Source organism: Theobroma cacao, chromosome 2 (genome assembly GCF_053813885.1).
Source record: "Theobroma cacao isolate CCN51 chromosome 2, ASM5381388v1, whole genome shotgun sequence".
NCBI lineage: Eukaryota > Viridiplantae > Streptophyta > Magnoliopsida > Malvales > Malvaceae > Theobroma > Theobroma cacao.
The window spans coordinates 46,205,775-46,222,531 of record NC_142640.1 but is presented as its reverse complement, the minus strand read 5'-3'; the positions used below and the strand labels follow the sequence as shown (position 1 = coordinate 46,222,531).

General features: G+C 34.2%; 2 protein-coding genes and 1 non-coding gene across 3 annotated transcripts; 2 read left to right on the top strand and 1 right to left on the bottom strand.

Moving 5' to 3' along the window:
- The first annotated feature begins 3,882 nt into the window (after positions 1-3,882).
- Positions 3,883-5,374, top strand: LOC18609885 (glutathione S-transferase U9-like). Its single transcript, XM_018115233.2, has 2 exons — positions 3,883-4,240; positions 4,902-5,374. Exons 1-2 carry the CDS (start codon positions 3,914-3,916, stop codon positions 5,244-5,246), a joined length of 672 nt encoding a protein of 223 aa, XP_017970722.1. The 5' UTR covers positions 3,883-3,913; the 3' UTR covers positions 5,247-5,374.
- Positions 5,375-6,623: 1,249 nt separating this feature from the next.
- FKF1 (flavin-binding, kelch repeat, f box 1) lies at positions 6,624-10,956 on the bottom strand. The gene is made up of 2 exons (XM_007045219.3): positions 10,592-10,956; positions 6,624-8,538 (listed from the first exon to the last, which is right to left on the bottom strand). Exons 1-2 carry the CDS (start codon positions 10,885-10,887, stop codon positions 6,933-6,935), a joined length of 1,902 nt encoding a protein of 633 aa, XP_007045281.2. The 5' UTR covers positions 10,888-10,956; the 3' UTR covers positions 6,624-6,932.
- A 4,147-nt stretch (positions 10,957-15,103) lies between these two features.
- LOC148764331 (U4 spliceosomal RNA) lies at positions 15,104-15,254 on the top strand. The gene has a single exon (XR_016024971.1). It is a non-coding gene; the product is annotated as a U4 spliceosomal RNA (small nuclear RNA).
- Positions 15,255-16,757: the final 1,503 nt, after the last annotated feature.

Genomic DNA, 16,757 nt, shown 5'->3' with positions numbered 1-16,757 from the left:
CAGCTGTATAGCAGTCTTGCTGGATCTAAGGGAAGTAATAACATGTCTCGAACAGAATAATTAAGTTCATAGTTAACGAAGCAAGAAATTGGAACAAGGGAATTAAGGTGGCGACCAATGCCGATTATCACAGCATCAAGGTTCTGAGGAAGCTGTATGCAGTCGGCTGCATATTTTGCTCTATATTTAAGATCCAATAGCTACACTTCTTTTTAACTTCCCCCTTCTTTAGTCAATTTGTAAGAGCATCCAGATCCAGTTCTAATGAGGAAAACTCTATTCTCTACAGAAAAAGATTAACCAAAATTTTACAATACTAGAGAAATATTGCAAAAGAGTACTTAAGCAAAGTTAACCCATCTCATTGTAGAATAGTATTTGAATTGGTGATAATTGTTCTTTAAGTAATTATTAAGATTTGATTTAGGGATGGTTCTCCTTTAAAAATAAGATTCAAAATTTCAATTTTCCCTTTTTCTTTTTTTGGACTTCCTCATACGTATTAGCAAAAATTCAGTTAAAGATGTGGTCAGACCATATCTATTAGCTATCACTAGTGATGTTGGATAACTATATTTACTATGATATTACTTTTAGAAATGACTACGAGTAGTAACAGTTTGCCCAATAACAAAAATTCTGAACTTACAAATATCAAATGACAAAAAATCCTGTTGTAATAAAAAAAAATCTGAGATTTTAACCTAATAATAAGGTCTCGATTACATTATTTAATTTATTTTTGTTTTTTATCAAAATCGGGTTAAGTTAATTTGGTATTGATAATAATAGTAGTTTTAAATCTTTCAAACTCACATTATTTGTTGAGGTAGGTTAATTTTGAATCTTCACTGATATTTTATAAAAGCAAAAAAATTTCTCTCAATGAAAGTGAGGATTTTATTAAAAATCCAAGGAAAATACACAAGCATAAAAACCAGGAGTCAACATGCAAGGCCACAGCATGAAATCCCTATATCCCCAGCCTGCAAAATAGGAAATATACTTGAGAAGGTTGCATGATTTGTGTTTTGCTGCATGTAATTTAATTTTCTTGAATAATTCAATCTTTAAATGAGCAGTAACGATAATAAATTATACGTAGAAATTACTAATATTTATTAAGAAAAATTGGAAATACTTTACAACTCCTAATAGGATTCCAGAGTTCCCGCCATGGCCCCATTATAAATTCAACTCTTGCTGTAGTTTCCTATCAGATTGTTTCTTTTCAAAACTTCTCTAATGGCTTCCCGTCACGAGTACCAAGGTTTACACGTCCACGTTTTCCAACCTGCGAATATTGTACCAGAACCCCATTACCCAGCTCCCCTTTTCGTTCAACTAGAAGTGACCATCACCCTTGAACTCAATCTCATCCGCCATTATTGCTCAATCAACCGCTTCACTAGCGACACCGGACCTTTAATCTTCTCCCACGAAACCCGTCGTTTCGACCTCCACATTGTGAAAGACCACTACCGGGTTACTGAAATTCTTGGTTCCATGCTAGCAAGACTAGGACTCAGCTCTTCCTCTCTTGTGTTTAACGTTGTCCTTCGTAAACTTATCCGATGTGGACTTGGACTCTCAAACTATACGTCCAGCATGGGACGTATAGTCTTGCCATTACATGCAAACCTATGGGGAAATTTTGTGGAACATGTGAATTTCAACGAGACGGATTCGATCACAAGAGCTTTGGCGGAATCGGCATCGGAGTTTGAAACGGGTAACTATGGCATGCTTTCGGCGAAGGAGTCATCGGTTAAGAAGATGCTGAAGAGAGTTAGAGCCGAAGGTGGAGAAGATTGCGTGATATGTTTGGAGGAACTTGGGGTTGGATCAGATGCTTCTGAGATGCCTTGTTTTCATACTTTTCATGAGAATTGCATTCAAAAGTGGTTGAAGCAAAGCCATTACTGCCCTATTTGTCGGTTTGAGTTGCCGACTTGAGGAGTTAATTAGAGCTTTCTCTTTTTGTTTCTAATTAGTCGAAGACAAAACCCTTCTAGGTTTTCAATAACTTGTAAATTGCATTTCAAGAATAGTTGCTTCTAATTAAATTGTTTAGTGATTTTAGTTAATGTTTAATTGTGGTTTGTTTGAATTTCTTTTTATTTCTCTGATGACCGACTAATATCATTCGAATTTTAGTTAGATTCTATATGGATATCAGTATAAGGCATGCTCTAATCTATGAAAATTTAGTGAAAGAAGGAGACGAGGGAGTGCAGAACACCAAGAATTTTGTTTTGTTCTTATTGCTTGAGAACTTAGGGAGTTCTTACCTTTGTATACAGCACAAAATCTTTCATATTTTTCCAAATGTAACAAGAGTAATTACAGGGCCGATATGTAATCAAGTGCTGTAAAAATCTTAGAGTCTTTACTATAATGATCTTAGTTATATGCGGTCTATTATTTTTCGTTTCTTTCTTGTGGCTACTGCACAATAGATCAGCAATCAAAGTGCTTTGCACCTGTTTTTTCTGTACAAATTTTATCTGTTCACCAGTTTTTACTGTGAACTAGTTTATCTTAAAGTGTTCTGCAGTCAAAGAGCTTTGCAAAGGAGAAGAGCATATGATGATGAAAGTGGTGAAGAAGAACTTGGCTTCATGGAAGAGATTGCAATGATTGAGTTGTACAGTCAGTCTACTAGAAGGAGAACTTCTTGTTCGTGCCCTAGGGGCTGAAAAGTAGAAGAAGTCCATCTCTCTTTACTGTTAAATTTCAAGTTTTTTCCATTGCTTTACCCAAAAGTTTACCATATATCAGGGGTTCTCCTCGTGTTTGAGCTAATGGGGAGTTCACCAGATCCATCAAGGAGTGTAATTCCAGCTAGAGCATGCAGATGTAAAGTCCAAAGAGAGAATCAAAGGGCCTAATTTTGATCCTTCCAAGATAGAGTACGTTGAGAAAGGCCTTAAATGGGAATCCTTTAAGAGGGGCTTCGCAAAAAGTTGAAGGATCTTGATCTTGTTCAGCATTTTGGAGACGTTGTCTCACTATTTTTGATAGCAATTTTGAAGGTCTTTCTGGTTCAACCATAAAAAACAGAAGTCATGCTCCTCAATCATGAGTTTTCTTTTCTTTGGTTGTTTCAACATTAGCAATTTGTTCTCTACAACTTTGTTAAATTTGAGGGATTTGAGCACTTATAAAGGCTACACTAAATATATATATATGCTTAAGACCTATTAGATATAGTGGTTGGGAAACAGGGATATCCGAATCAGAGTGTAACTATAATTTCCCACAAATGAAATTTGAGCAACTGATATATTCACCAGCTATATAATTGTGGCTAATTTGACATTTTCCAGGGCCAACTTGCTCAATAAGTTGCCCACAATCACTGTTGCCAGATCTGAGAAAACAATGGCAAGGCGCCTTTTGAGTCTTGAATCATAAAACAGTTGAACATGCAGGGTAATATGAGCTGCACTTTTTTGAACTGAAATCATATTGTCTAACAATGATTTAAAACTAATTAAGTTGGATAATGTTGCAGTGCTCCCGCTTGATATAGATTTTGCTTGAAGAGAGCAAAATGTGAAAGCTCATAGTACAGCAGATACATGATGTTCATACAATGAGAGATTTCTAGCATCCATATCGAGAGAATATATGATATAAGTAGAAGGATCTTGTCTTTGATGAATGAATTTATCCTTTATGCCTGATTGTCAGTTCAGGTGAAGAAACATAGATCTAGTTCACATGGCACTGTCTAATTATAGCCATTATTCTATTCAGCAATTTGCCAAATTGGGTTTTTCTTTATTTAACAGAAAGCTCGACATAAGGGTTAAGAGGTTTCCTGGTCTCAATAAGTAGAGCGTTTCACTGGCATGGACTCAATATCCTAGTAAAAATCTCGAAGGAGGACTGGCAGAGAGAAAGAGAGATGGAGCAGGAAAACAAAGTGGTGCTGCTGGGGATGTGGGCAAGTCCTTACACAAAAAGGGTGGAGTTGGCACTCAAGCTTAAAGGCATATCACACGAGTATGTGGAAGAAGATATGTTTAACAAAAGCCCATTGGTGTTCAAATACAATCCTGCTTATAAGAGGCTTCCTGTACTGGTTCACAATGGAAATCCCATTGTAGAGTCGCTTATCATCTATGAATATATTGATGAAACTTGGAAAAATGGCCGCCCTCAAATTTTACCGGCTGATCCCTACAAAAGAGCCCAAGTTCGCTTCTGGGCTAGCTTTATTCACCAGCAGCAGGTGAGAGTACATATATATAAATACTAGTAGATTATAAATTGATTCCTGCCTATTTATTGATTACATTTCTTTGCCATATTCATATTCCATAATAATCCACCAGTACTAGTAGCAAGGTTATGTCAGTAATTTTTCCTAGTGGATTTGAGGATAGCTTATACTGATCAGCTATATAGCAGTCTTGCTAGATCTAAGGGAAGTAATAGCATTTCTCAAAGAGAATAAGGCCCTATTTAAAGAAGCAAGAAATTGGAATAAGGAAATTAAGGCGGTAACTAATGCCAATAATCTCAACATATGGGTTCTGAGAAAGCTGCATGCAATCTGCTGCATATTTTGCTCTATATTTAAGAGCTAATATCTATCTGTTAACTTCCCCTTTCTTTAGTCAGTTTATAAAAGAATCCAGATCCAGTTCTATATTTTTCTTCTTTTATTGATAACCTTTTCCTTTCTACAAGTGGTTGTAAATACTAAAACCAAAAATCATACTCATTTGATAAAATATAAACACATGGTTAAAGTTTAATTCCATTTGTTTCCTATAAAAGTAAAATCATCTATTATAGCTTTAAATTCTTTGGATGTACTTGCTTTTATATCCAAACATATATATTTTGCTACTTGAAAGTTCTATGGCTATATACTTTTCCCTTTCAAGACAGTGGAGACTATGGTCACAGTTCTGAAATCTGGCGGAGAAGCACAGGAGAAAGACATCAACAAGATGTTAGAGATAATTAAGGTGCTTGAAGAGGGAGTGAAGGACATTTACAATGTGGGATACCTTGACTTTTTTATTTGTTCAGTGTTTAGCTTCCGCAGTGCCATGGAAAAAGTTCTTGGCATTAAGATTCTAGACTCAGAGAAGACTCCACTGCTATACTCTTGGGTGACTAAGCTAAATGATTTAGCTCTGGTAAAAGAGACAATTGCTTCACATGAGAAGCTGGTTGAAGTTCTTAAGGTTGTCAGAGAGAAAGCACTTCAAACTTGTGCAACTTGATTTTCCTGAAGTAACGGTTATTGGCTCAATATGCTGCTTACTGATCATATTGAATCTTGTTGACATATTAATGGATCCCTGGAACTGTTTTTACCAAATTGAACATATTGAGTCAAGCTGTCCAACAGTATGCATTCTTTCACTGCTTTGGTGATTTCAACCTAAGCAAATTTATTCTCTAAAATTGGTGTTGGGTTTGTGGGATTTGAGCATTGAAATGTAGCGTTTACAACTAAACCTCAAGCGAAGGGGGGGCGAGGTGGGGGGGGTGTTTTTTGTTTTTACTAATACCCAATGATCGACTTGATGACTATTAAGTGACTTTAATTTAATATAAATCTTTAAATGTTAACCAAATTAAGTCAAACCAATTTAACCAGGGGTTTAATCAAGTTTGACTGGATCATTTACTTACCGGTCTAGTATAAGGACTGGACCGGGTCGATGGCCAGTTCGGTGGGAAACGTGGAGCGGCCTCTTGTGCATATGGTGTTGTTGTAGTAGAGCTTTCCCTGCGCTGGACCCGGACGAAAGCCTGACGCTGTTTATGTAGAGCTCGGCAGTGACTAGAAAAGACGTCGCAGGGAGATTAGCTGGGGTCGGGTGACATGAACAAGCAGCTACCTAGGTGGGGAAATGTCTCATAAAGACAAGGACCTATAACAGATCAAATCTTGTCTCCATCAAGAATTTGGGGACCTATCGTTTTCGAGTTATATGTGCAACATATTCATAGTTTAGCTAAAGGTGAGTTCCTTCCAAATGGGGTATCTATTCCTCGATTACAAAACAAAGCCACATCTGCAAAGTCTTTGCAGTACTGCACCCCCTAACTGGCTCAACCATTTGTCCCTCGTTATCTTCCGACCAGAATAATGAAAGGTAGGGGGAACTTGGAAATCTAAAGCTGGGGAGATTTCTGACATAACAGCTCATGTAGGCATACTAAAAGTAAGGTGCCTTTGCTGGAAGGGCTTCATAATATTACTGTCGGCACCAGAATTGATGCTGGAGAATGTTCAACTTGAAAGGTGGCAACTTGGCAGACCAACTCTTGATCTGTATGAGAATGCCTGTGCTGGAAATTCCTATACCTGCTTGATTAGGGGAAATGATCTCCGCCATGGAAAAATTCTTAGCCTTTGCTTCAATTCACTTCCTGGAAAGATTCCACCAGAGCTTTGTCACCTCACAGCTTTTGAGATCGTAAGAAACCAAGTGATCCACCAAGGTGTTCTGAATTATAAATACACCATATTCATTCATTCCTAGTTCAAGAACCATTTTATTTGTCAGCCAAAACCAGGTCAAAAATTAATTCCTTGAAAATAGGCCAAAAATGAAAGTAAATTAGAGGAAATACATGCACCACTCTCATACCCAAGCTATTGGCATTTTGATATATAAGATATCTAACCTACAAAAAGAGTCACAACACTTATTTAGTCGGATCACAAACACTGAATATACACTCACTATTATGTTTACATTGTACAACCAGAACAGACACTAAGAAGGGACATTTATACAGTGACACAATCTGAACAAAAACACAATGCACCAGGCCAAACATGTCAAAAATAGGAGTCTGAGTAAACAATGCGGAAGAAATGACCTCAGTGAGTGCTTGTAAAGAAAAAATTTCTTCCACGGTTGTCTTCGTAATGCTGATGAGTCCGTTTTGAATCATGAGTCTGAGTCCTGCCTGCTTGCTAAGCACAACTCATGCAACTCGTTGAGTATCCACTCCTCACCAGTGTGTCCACCCAATACCAGGACCCTAGTCCCTCCAACCACACAGGTACTATGACCCCAGGCAAATTTTGGTGGTTGCCCAGGAACATTGAGAGTCCTCCATGATGGTTTCTCCTCTGAAGGATCCAGAAGGAAAAGCTGAGAAGGAGAGTGCAACCCAGCAATGGAACCACCAAATATAATTATCCTCCCACAAGGCATGCTTACAGCAACATGATCAAGTCTAGGAGGAGGTACCACAGCACTTTGGCTGCCAAGGCTGGTGAAGGCACTAAAGTCCAGTTGCCTCCAATGTGGTTCTTCATCCTCCAAATCAATGGTGTAGGCTTCACCTGATCGCAATCGCAAGTTCCCACTCTTTGCAAGCCCCCCAAACATAAGAATTTTAGTACGACCATAAACCGAAAGTGATTGGCCCAACCTAGATGGAGGTGCCCATGATGTTGGTATCTCTTTCCACTTTGGCTTGTCAGTCGTGAGATCCAAAAGAAATGTATCACTGAGAAGCACCCCAGCGTCTGTGCACCCACCAGACACAACCAACTTAGAGCCATCTATTGTGCAAGAGCTATGCCATGATCTAGGGAGCGGAGGAGTTCCACCAGAAACTTCTTTCCATGTAGGCTGTTTGGCATCCAAGTCAAGAACAAAAACATCATTGAGCAATCCTTGCCTTCCGCATCCCCCAAATACCACCAACCATGAACCATTCAGGCACGAGAGAGTGTGGCCCCAGCGCCCTGGTGGGGATGATTCCACACTCACCCGCTGCCACTCTGGATTTGCAGCGTCAAGATTGAGAACAAATGTGTCATCCATTGGTTGCATGTTGACTCCCTCACCTCCAAAAAGCACAAGACGGTTCCCTGCTGCACATGCACTAAAGTTGCAACGTGAAGGCTCCACCGATCCTCCAACAGTCAATTTCCTCCAACAAACTGCCTCAAGAGTGGTCAGTTCTCTGGCAAGACGTCCCCACCCCAACTTCTTAGTCATCATTTCTAATGTACCAGTGACTTCTCTTCCCCAGGCATTTTGGCATACCATCTTCCTCACATGCTCATTCTTTGTTAGTTGGCGTACCCTTCTGCAGACAGACCCGATAGATGCAACATCCCTTGGCGTCAAACGTGATAAAATGTTATGAGCCAAGACTTCATCAGAGAGTTGGAGTATCCCACATATTTCTTGATGCTGGCTGAATGGTGGATTTTCGCTCAAATGAGAGTATTTAGCTGACTGATCCAACTGCTGATTACAAGCCTCTTTGAAAACCGGATATGATACATGGTTCAGATCTATTTTTGCTTCAGAAAACACTTGAATACCAATAATGTGTGTGACTGTTCGATCATCATCATGAATAGGTGCAAGTTTCAGTCTGTTCACTAACGGAGTACCATCCTTCCTGAAATTCAGAAGCTCACCTTGGAATACAATACCTTCCTCAAGACATCTTCGGATCTCAGACACAACAAAAGGATCTACCAAAGGGTGCCGTCTTTGAGCACGCGGGTCTCTATACTGTAAGAACCGACTAAAACCAAAAATAAAACAAAAATCCCATAAAGGGTCAATCTAGATCCTTCCAAACATGAGATTATCAAAAACTGAAAACAATATCACAACTAAGGAAGCATAAATAAAGGTGAATGGCTTTAGTGAATTATTTACATATGAAACCTTAAAAGCAGAAAAACATAAAGATAATCTCAAAGTCCATGAAGCAAACTTCTATTACAAAATTGTGGATACCAGCCAAGAACATGCCTGTAACATGGAAAGAAATTAACCTCTAGACCAATTTTTTATGCATGTAGCAGACCAGCCAAATCCAGAAAAGAAGAATAAAAAACTTTCAATTCCATGTTTCTCCTTCTGAGCAGGAATGTTTGAATAAGGAAAATTTGTTTAACAAAGTGTAGATCAACATAATTAGAAGCTGAATGTCTCACTGACCATAAAAACCTCAATTCGTTTTTAATCCAGCCAAGTGGGAAATGCTAATTATGCAGCAGGCTTAAAATTTCAGTATGTTCATGTTAAAGCAAAAAGATTTGGCATCACTTTCGAGTTATTACTTTGCTCTTGACAAACATTTTGCCAAATATTCAAAGGGCACGACCGCTATTCACATACATTTAGGGTATGCTTAGGGCCTAGAAGAGTATTTGCTATTTTCAAGTTGGAAAGATGACTAATATGATACACTAAAAAGCCATCTTTTCAAAAGAGAGAGGTCCAAACACAATTAGGTAGATACTTCACTGCTTCTCCCTCAACCACTCCTTTTCTAATTATTGGCAATTTACTAGGACAATCAAAGCACACTCCATTTTCTCTTCTTCTTAATTCATTTCATATTGATCTATCTCTGAAATTGATATTACTTATGAATAGGATGGAAAAATTTTCTCTTAGGAGAAGTATGTTGCATTTATTTTCTTTCTTTTATAATATAACTTTGATTGGAACCGTCCTACTTTTGAGAAACTGGCACTAGTTGCTGTAGAGTGTAGATGATTCCCTAGATCACAAATCTTCAACCATTTATGTCAAAGTCATACATGATTGTTTATTTTCCGAAAATGGTTTATAGAATACCTTTCACTATGTTCAAAAACTAGAGTGCTAAAGCGGCTTTAAATTGGACGAACACAATTTGGTGCATACTCTTCTTACTGTCTGTTTGTCCCTGTCACAAGTAACAATAGTTTATACCTCCTCAATCCCAAAATAATTGTCTGTAACATTGACTCCTAAAATCTTTGGCATGGTATCAAAGCATTTCTAATCTAGTGAAACAGAGAAAGACGTGTATTTAATACCATTATACAGGCTTATATAGTTATTATTAAGAATGACTTTTATGTTCATTAAAATTCAAATAAGATTGCTTTTGCTTTAATTTATCTAAGTTTTATTGCACTTCAGGAGTTAGGGCGCCCCATGTAACTTCATCATATTCCAGCCACGGCTATAATTCATGTTTATAACTCCAAATTGGAGCCTACGTTTACATATTTAACCTCCATAGGCTGCAAACGATAGGTTTAGTATGTACCTTACTAATTTACTTTTCTCAAGAATATAATTCCTAACCTGTTCTGTTCTTCTATTTATACTTTATTATTCTTAACCTTCTACTGCTAATTAAATGAAATAATCAAGTAAAGTCCAAATTTTCTACCAAAAGCTAAAAAAAGTTTGTTTTGTGAGTCTCAAGCTCCTATTATAGGATTATATTTGACTACTCACAAGAAATAAATGTCTGTAAATTTGCTACCTTCATTCCATTTCTGAGTAGCATTACTCTATCAAATAAACAGTTACTTTTTTAAAAAAAAAAAAGCATTTATAACAGGTACTTATTTTGATCAAAATTGATCATTGAAAATTGAGTAACAAATTACTACCACAAATTATCAATTTTATCTTTCTATTTACTCCACAAACAGATCTGTAGATTCTCTCTTTAAACCTAAAAAATATATATTTACTTGAAATTCAGGTTTTTTTTTCCTTTTCCTTCTATGTCGGCATCAAACATTGAAAATTAAAAAAGAAAAAGAAGAACTAAAAATTGTTACCAGTTCCGACCAAGGACTTCGTCGGCTCGATAACCGGTGAAAACCTCGAAGACTTTGTTGACATAAATAATGGGGAAATCGGGCTCAAGCGCATCGGAAACAACGAAAGAAGTCGGAGTTGTAGGGAAAAACAGCAGGCCTGGCTTTAAAGGAAGCTCGCTCTCTTCCTCATCTTCGCCGTCGTCGTTTTCATCTTCATCTTCCTCTTCTTCCATTTCTCGTCGTTTTTCTTCTTCAACTTTAGAAAATCTCTGCCGTTTTCCACTGCTTTGCATCACTTCTTCTGCATTAGACATTTGCTTCTTTTTTCTTTTCTTTCTTATTTTTTGGTTTTTTCTGTTTCTATAGGAGTGTGAAAGTGTGGGCTTCCCTTCAAGTTATGTTTTGTTGAAGATATTTATGCGTTGCATTTCTCTATCCGAAATGCCCTTCTTTACCTACCATATTTGCAAATTTACCTCCCATACTCTTCAATTCAATCTTTTGTGAATTGTAATAATTAACTACTATTTCGGCCGGCTTAAGGTGAGTCAAATTTTTTTTTATTTAAACATTTTTTACACATTTTAATATATATTAGTCAGCATATAATCATATAATTTTATAATAAAATTAAAATTAAAATTAAAAAATTATTATTTATAAATTACATAATTTATACTATAAACATACATGTAAATGTTATTAATATATTTTTTTCATTTTTAAAATAGTTATATTTTCTTATATATTTTAACTTAAATTAACATTCACGTGTAACAATGAAATTATGAAATAAAATTATCACTCAAAATGTTCAATTATTAATAATAATAAATCATAATTTTTATCCTATTTTATTTATACTTATTTAAAAAATATGTATATTTTATTTTTATCATATAGTAATTATATTCTCAATATAACATAAAACAAAAAAATAGATTTTAAAATCATTCACAACATTGTAAATTAATAATTAACATTAATTTAATATTTTAAAATAATAATATTTGATGCATTAATCGTGTATAACTTCTATACACTGTTAGGTCACCAAATTTTAACATCTGATTAATGAAATATTATTTTAAAAGAAATAAATATTGATATGGTCCAATAACATTAAGTTTTAATATCAATATTTACCTTATTAATTAAGTGTTAGGATTGGTGATATAACTGTGTAGAGTGTGAATAAAAATTATACGTTATCAATATATTAAATATTTTTCATATTTTAAAATAAATATTTCCAGTGTCAAGGCACACAGTCGCTTTCACAGCACATTTAGTTGCTTTCCACCCTTTAAAAAAAAAAAAATAGGCCACATGATAATTAGAAGTAAGAATTAAGTTCCTGAATGTGTTACACCAGCTTTGCCGGCTGCCCAATCAATTAAATACGAGCAAACTTCAAAATACTACTTCACTTTTGGAATCCAAAGCAGCCCATCAGTGGGCTGTTGATAAAGTATAGTCATTTGAATACTCTAAATAAGATATAAAAAAATCTTTTATCTTTAATATTTGTATAATTTATGCATACTTTCATTATATATCTTCATTTTTTTTGGATTTTAGACCATTTAACCTAACCCTTATTCCAAATTATTTTTCTTTAAGATTATTATTTTAAATATTGGAAATAGAGTTTTTAAAATCTACAAACAAAATTAAATAAATTGTTATATGTCAATATAATAATTAATTAATTAATCTTTTACTTATAGAATTTAAAACTCTACCGAAACTTATAGAGAGGTTTTCTTTATATTTTCTTATTTTTGGGTTTTTATTATTTTTTACAAAAAAAAAATAAGAAAGTTAGTATATTAAATCAAACGGGGAGTTAAAATTTAAAAATATTTTTTATTATTTTCTGGTAGGGGAGGATGATTATCGAAGGAATTTTTCATCCAGGAAAGCAAAAGCGTTGATTTACAATCCTAAAGGAGAGTTGCAATTTGGTAATTAAACGGAATTTTTAGTGGCAAAAGATAAGAGTGTGCGTCCACGTTGATGTAGTGGCAAACACGTGTCGAAGAGAAATCCGAGAGAGAAAATATCTGAACCTAATCAAACACCACAGAGCTGCCACGTCATCAATGTGCGAGGAAGATATTTATTTAGCGTGAGGATGTGGCGGGGATCGGAATCCATGATCTGATCCCCTTCCTTCCCCGCAATTTTATGGTCCCTTAACCCTGTCAGTCATGTCAATATTAATTAATTTTTGCTAACTACTTATTAATTAAATCATTCAAAAATTTGACATAAAATTTAAAAATATCACAAATAAAATAAAAATAATTTTAAATAAAAGTGTAAACATACCCTCCGTTTATTTTTATTTTTTCTTATTCACAAGACTTTTGTTAGCTATAAAATTATGAGATTTAATTAGTTTTAAAATCATTTTTAATTACTATCAAATTAAATTTTAATTAATTTTTATCATAAGTCTATTACATATTAAATATATTACAGTTATCTTTGATCCAATTTCATAGTAGATTTGACTTTTGAGATGAATGTATTAAATTATTTATAGTTAAAATAATAATAATAAAAGTTTAACGATAAAGAAATGAATTAAAATCAAAATAAAGGAAATGAATAAGGAAGGGAAAGTGTCGTGGATCTCGCATCAATAAAAAATAAAGTAGGTCTTGAGTATATAAACATAAACTTTTTACCACCTATCAGATATTTCTTTTGAGTTAAAAACGTGCACCCGTAATTTATAAACTTACTTAAGTTTTATTTTCAAAACAAATGGCAGCACGGAATTGGACTTAACTTTCGACTCGTAACAAGTAATATCAGAGCAAACTTAGATCTTCATTGATATGGATCCCCATGAGAGATAAAGGGTCGACATAAATCTAGACTAGTGTAAGAGTCCCTCTCTTATATGATAAAGAGACATTATATGACAAGTAGTATTGGAGCAGCCTCGGATTTTTACTGATGTTACGTGGGTCCTTATGAGAGATATAAGGGTTGATATAGATTTGGTCTGGATCCTCATGAGAAATAAAAGGTCGATATAAACTCAAATTTTGGATCTTCACTGATGTGAGCCCTTATGAGAAATACAAGAGTTAAGATAAACTCAGAATAGTGTAAGAGTCTCTTTTCTCTATAGGTAAAAAGACAGTGCAACGAGAACATTGCACAATTGAGTAAGGTAAAATGTCATGTATCTCACATCAGTAAGAGATGAAGAGGGTTTTGGATATAAAAACATGAGTTTTCTACCACCTGTTAGGTATATCTCTTAGATTGAGAATTGGGATCTGTGATTTATAAACATTCTTAAGCTTTATTTTCAGAGTTTAAGACCGCACGAGGTTAGATTTAAGTTTATATTTAAGTTTCGACCGTAAAAAAAAGTTAAAAAAATAAAAATATAAACAAAATTAGGATGTTTTTAGTATCTAAAGTAAACTTTGAATAAATATTAGCTTGACTAATGATTCTTACATTTTGAAGAAAGATAGTGTGTTTTGCAAACTAATGATGTAAACTTTATTTTTTAGAAAATCACATGGGTGACAATTATTTTTCCTAATTGAATTATAATTTAACTTAATTAAAATTTAATTTGATTGCAATTTCATATGATTTTAAAACTAATTGAATCTATCAAACGTATTTATAACTAATTAAGTTTCACAATGTTGTAATTAAAAATAAAATCTCTTGCACAAAAGAAAAAAAAAAGAAAAGAAATAAGTTATGTAATGAAAAAATAAATAAGGAAATGGTATATTTATCTTTTTATTTAAAATTAACTTGGTAATTAATACTATTACTTTTTCAAAGGCAAGTGTATTTTCAACCAAATTTTGTAAAGATATGAAGATGTTTTTCAAATTAATTAAAGTAAGTGTATTATGACTTAAATCTCTACGAGCCTTCATATTTTATCGAGTAACTTGTTGAATTTATTTATAAAATATACATTATTAACATATATATAATTACATTATTATATATCTAAATATATTTAAATAACAAAATAAATATTTAATTTAATTTTAACTTAGACAATTGAACAATTATGATCCATATATGTATTTTTGTTTTTTTTTTTAACCGGGAGATGAGGATTTGAATACTACTTTTTTAAGTAAAGATCATGTACCAATCAATTAATCAAATACCTAAGTGTTTTTCGAGCTTGGTTTTTGGTAGCCATGGATAGGCGTTGGCCTTTATTATGAATATGAAATACATATATTATAATCAAATCAGTATAATAATATAAAGTATTGACAGGCGAAATGAATGCAAAGGTATTGGGATAATGTATGAAAGGGTGTGAACTCAAAAGTTCAATTATTGCTAAAATCAAATTCTCGTCGACCTTGATTCTTGTCACATGCAAATCTCAATCTCAAAATCAGGCTCTTCTCTTTGAGTTTACTCTTCTCCCATTGAGACAAAATCTCAAATCAAGCTCCTAGTTTCCCCATAAATGGGCTCATATTCCATAGTTCCCCTGCATCGACAAGCATAGGACATAATTTTGCGCTTGGGGCAATGACACAGCTAGTGAGGTTCTAACCGAGGTGCATCTATTGTTGGTTGAAAACTATTTCCAAACCCCCTCTTAGGCCTGGGTTCAGCCCTGGCCTTTGAGAATTTATGGAAGGGCTCCTTTTGGGGTAAAGCCCTAAAAAAAAAGCATAGGACATAGAGAAAGAAGAGATGGGATCACACGATTTCCGGCATGAACATCCATGCCACCCTAAGCATCTTCTTCTCTTGCATGAGACGCCAAGAAACCAATCAAAGAGGAATTTCTTATTGTTGTTGCACCTTGCAATATTGCCATTTGCCTTTCAAAAAAAAAAATATTACCATTCACGCTGCATGTCTGTCACCACCGTCTATTATTGAAGATAAAGGTCATCGACAACACCCATAACCCATTCACCCTATTTTGGAGACAGGTCTCATTTACTTGTGATGCATGTGGCATTGAGAGGAACTGTGTGCCATATACATGTTCAAAATGTTGGTGCAAATGGAGTTTAGATGGAATTTAAGGAACGGGCAAAATTGACTTCAAGGCGAGCCTTTCAATAAACGCTATCTTTAAAACTTATTTCACCCTTACCACTCGGTATACAAAGAAGAATAATGCGAATAGTCTTAGGAATACAATGAAGCCAATGTCTAACATCATCTTGTACTTTATGAGAGTAGACTGTTAGATACACTCGAGGGTTTACAAAGTTGTTCAGCCTTAGAGCTCACTTTTTGCAACAAATCAATTATAAAGAATTTGGACCTTTTTGTAATTAATAGGAACTTAAGTATTTATATTAATAAAATACAACACTTTTTTTACTCTTGATTTTTTTGCTCTTGTTTTGTTTTTTATTTGATGTGTCAAAATAGTTGACAACAAGCCCTTTATATAGGTTTGCAAGTGTCTCTTCTTCAAGGATACAACCCTTTTATTAAGGTACTATTTTGTTTAAAAAATATTTTTATATTTTGCAAGATACAACCTTTGGATAAAATGTATTGTTTCAATAATTATCTTATGAAAAGATAACTATTCATTCCATAAAACATAATCTTTAAGTTATAATTTGAAATAATAACTTTTCATATTTAAACATTTGAGTTATGGTGTTTTTTTAATTTATCTCATAAACTTTGGATGTCATTGTACCAAGAAACATAACTATTCACATGAAAACTACTTACAATTCAATAGTCATACTATATCACTTTATGTGATATAACTTTTGAGGTAAGATAGTTTTTCATCATGTGACGTAATCTTTAATTTTAAAAATACACCAACACAAAATGCAACCTTCTAGCCCATAAGAAATGCATTTCATTGTACCGCATTATCAAAATCATGTGGCATGAACATCCCATTTTCCATACCTATTTCCTTCAAAGAGATGAATCTAAAAGTTGGGATGAAGTGAATACAAAGCATGGGAATTACTATAGCTCAGATTGTCATTTTATTGTGCATGTGAACTGTGTTACAAAGAGAAAAAATTGGTACCATGAAATAGAGCCAGAAAACAAAGATGAAAAGCTTGGTGATGATGATTCGTCTTTGTTGTCTGATCTATGTATAAAATCTATATAGTACCAATATTATCGAGAGAAATGATGGAGAAGCCACAAAGATCAAACATTTTAG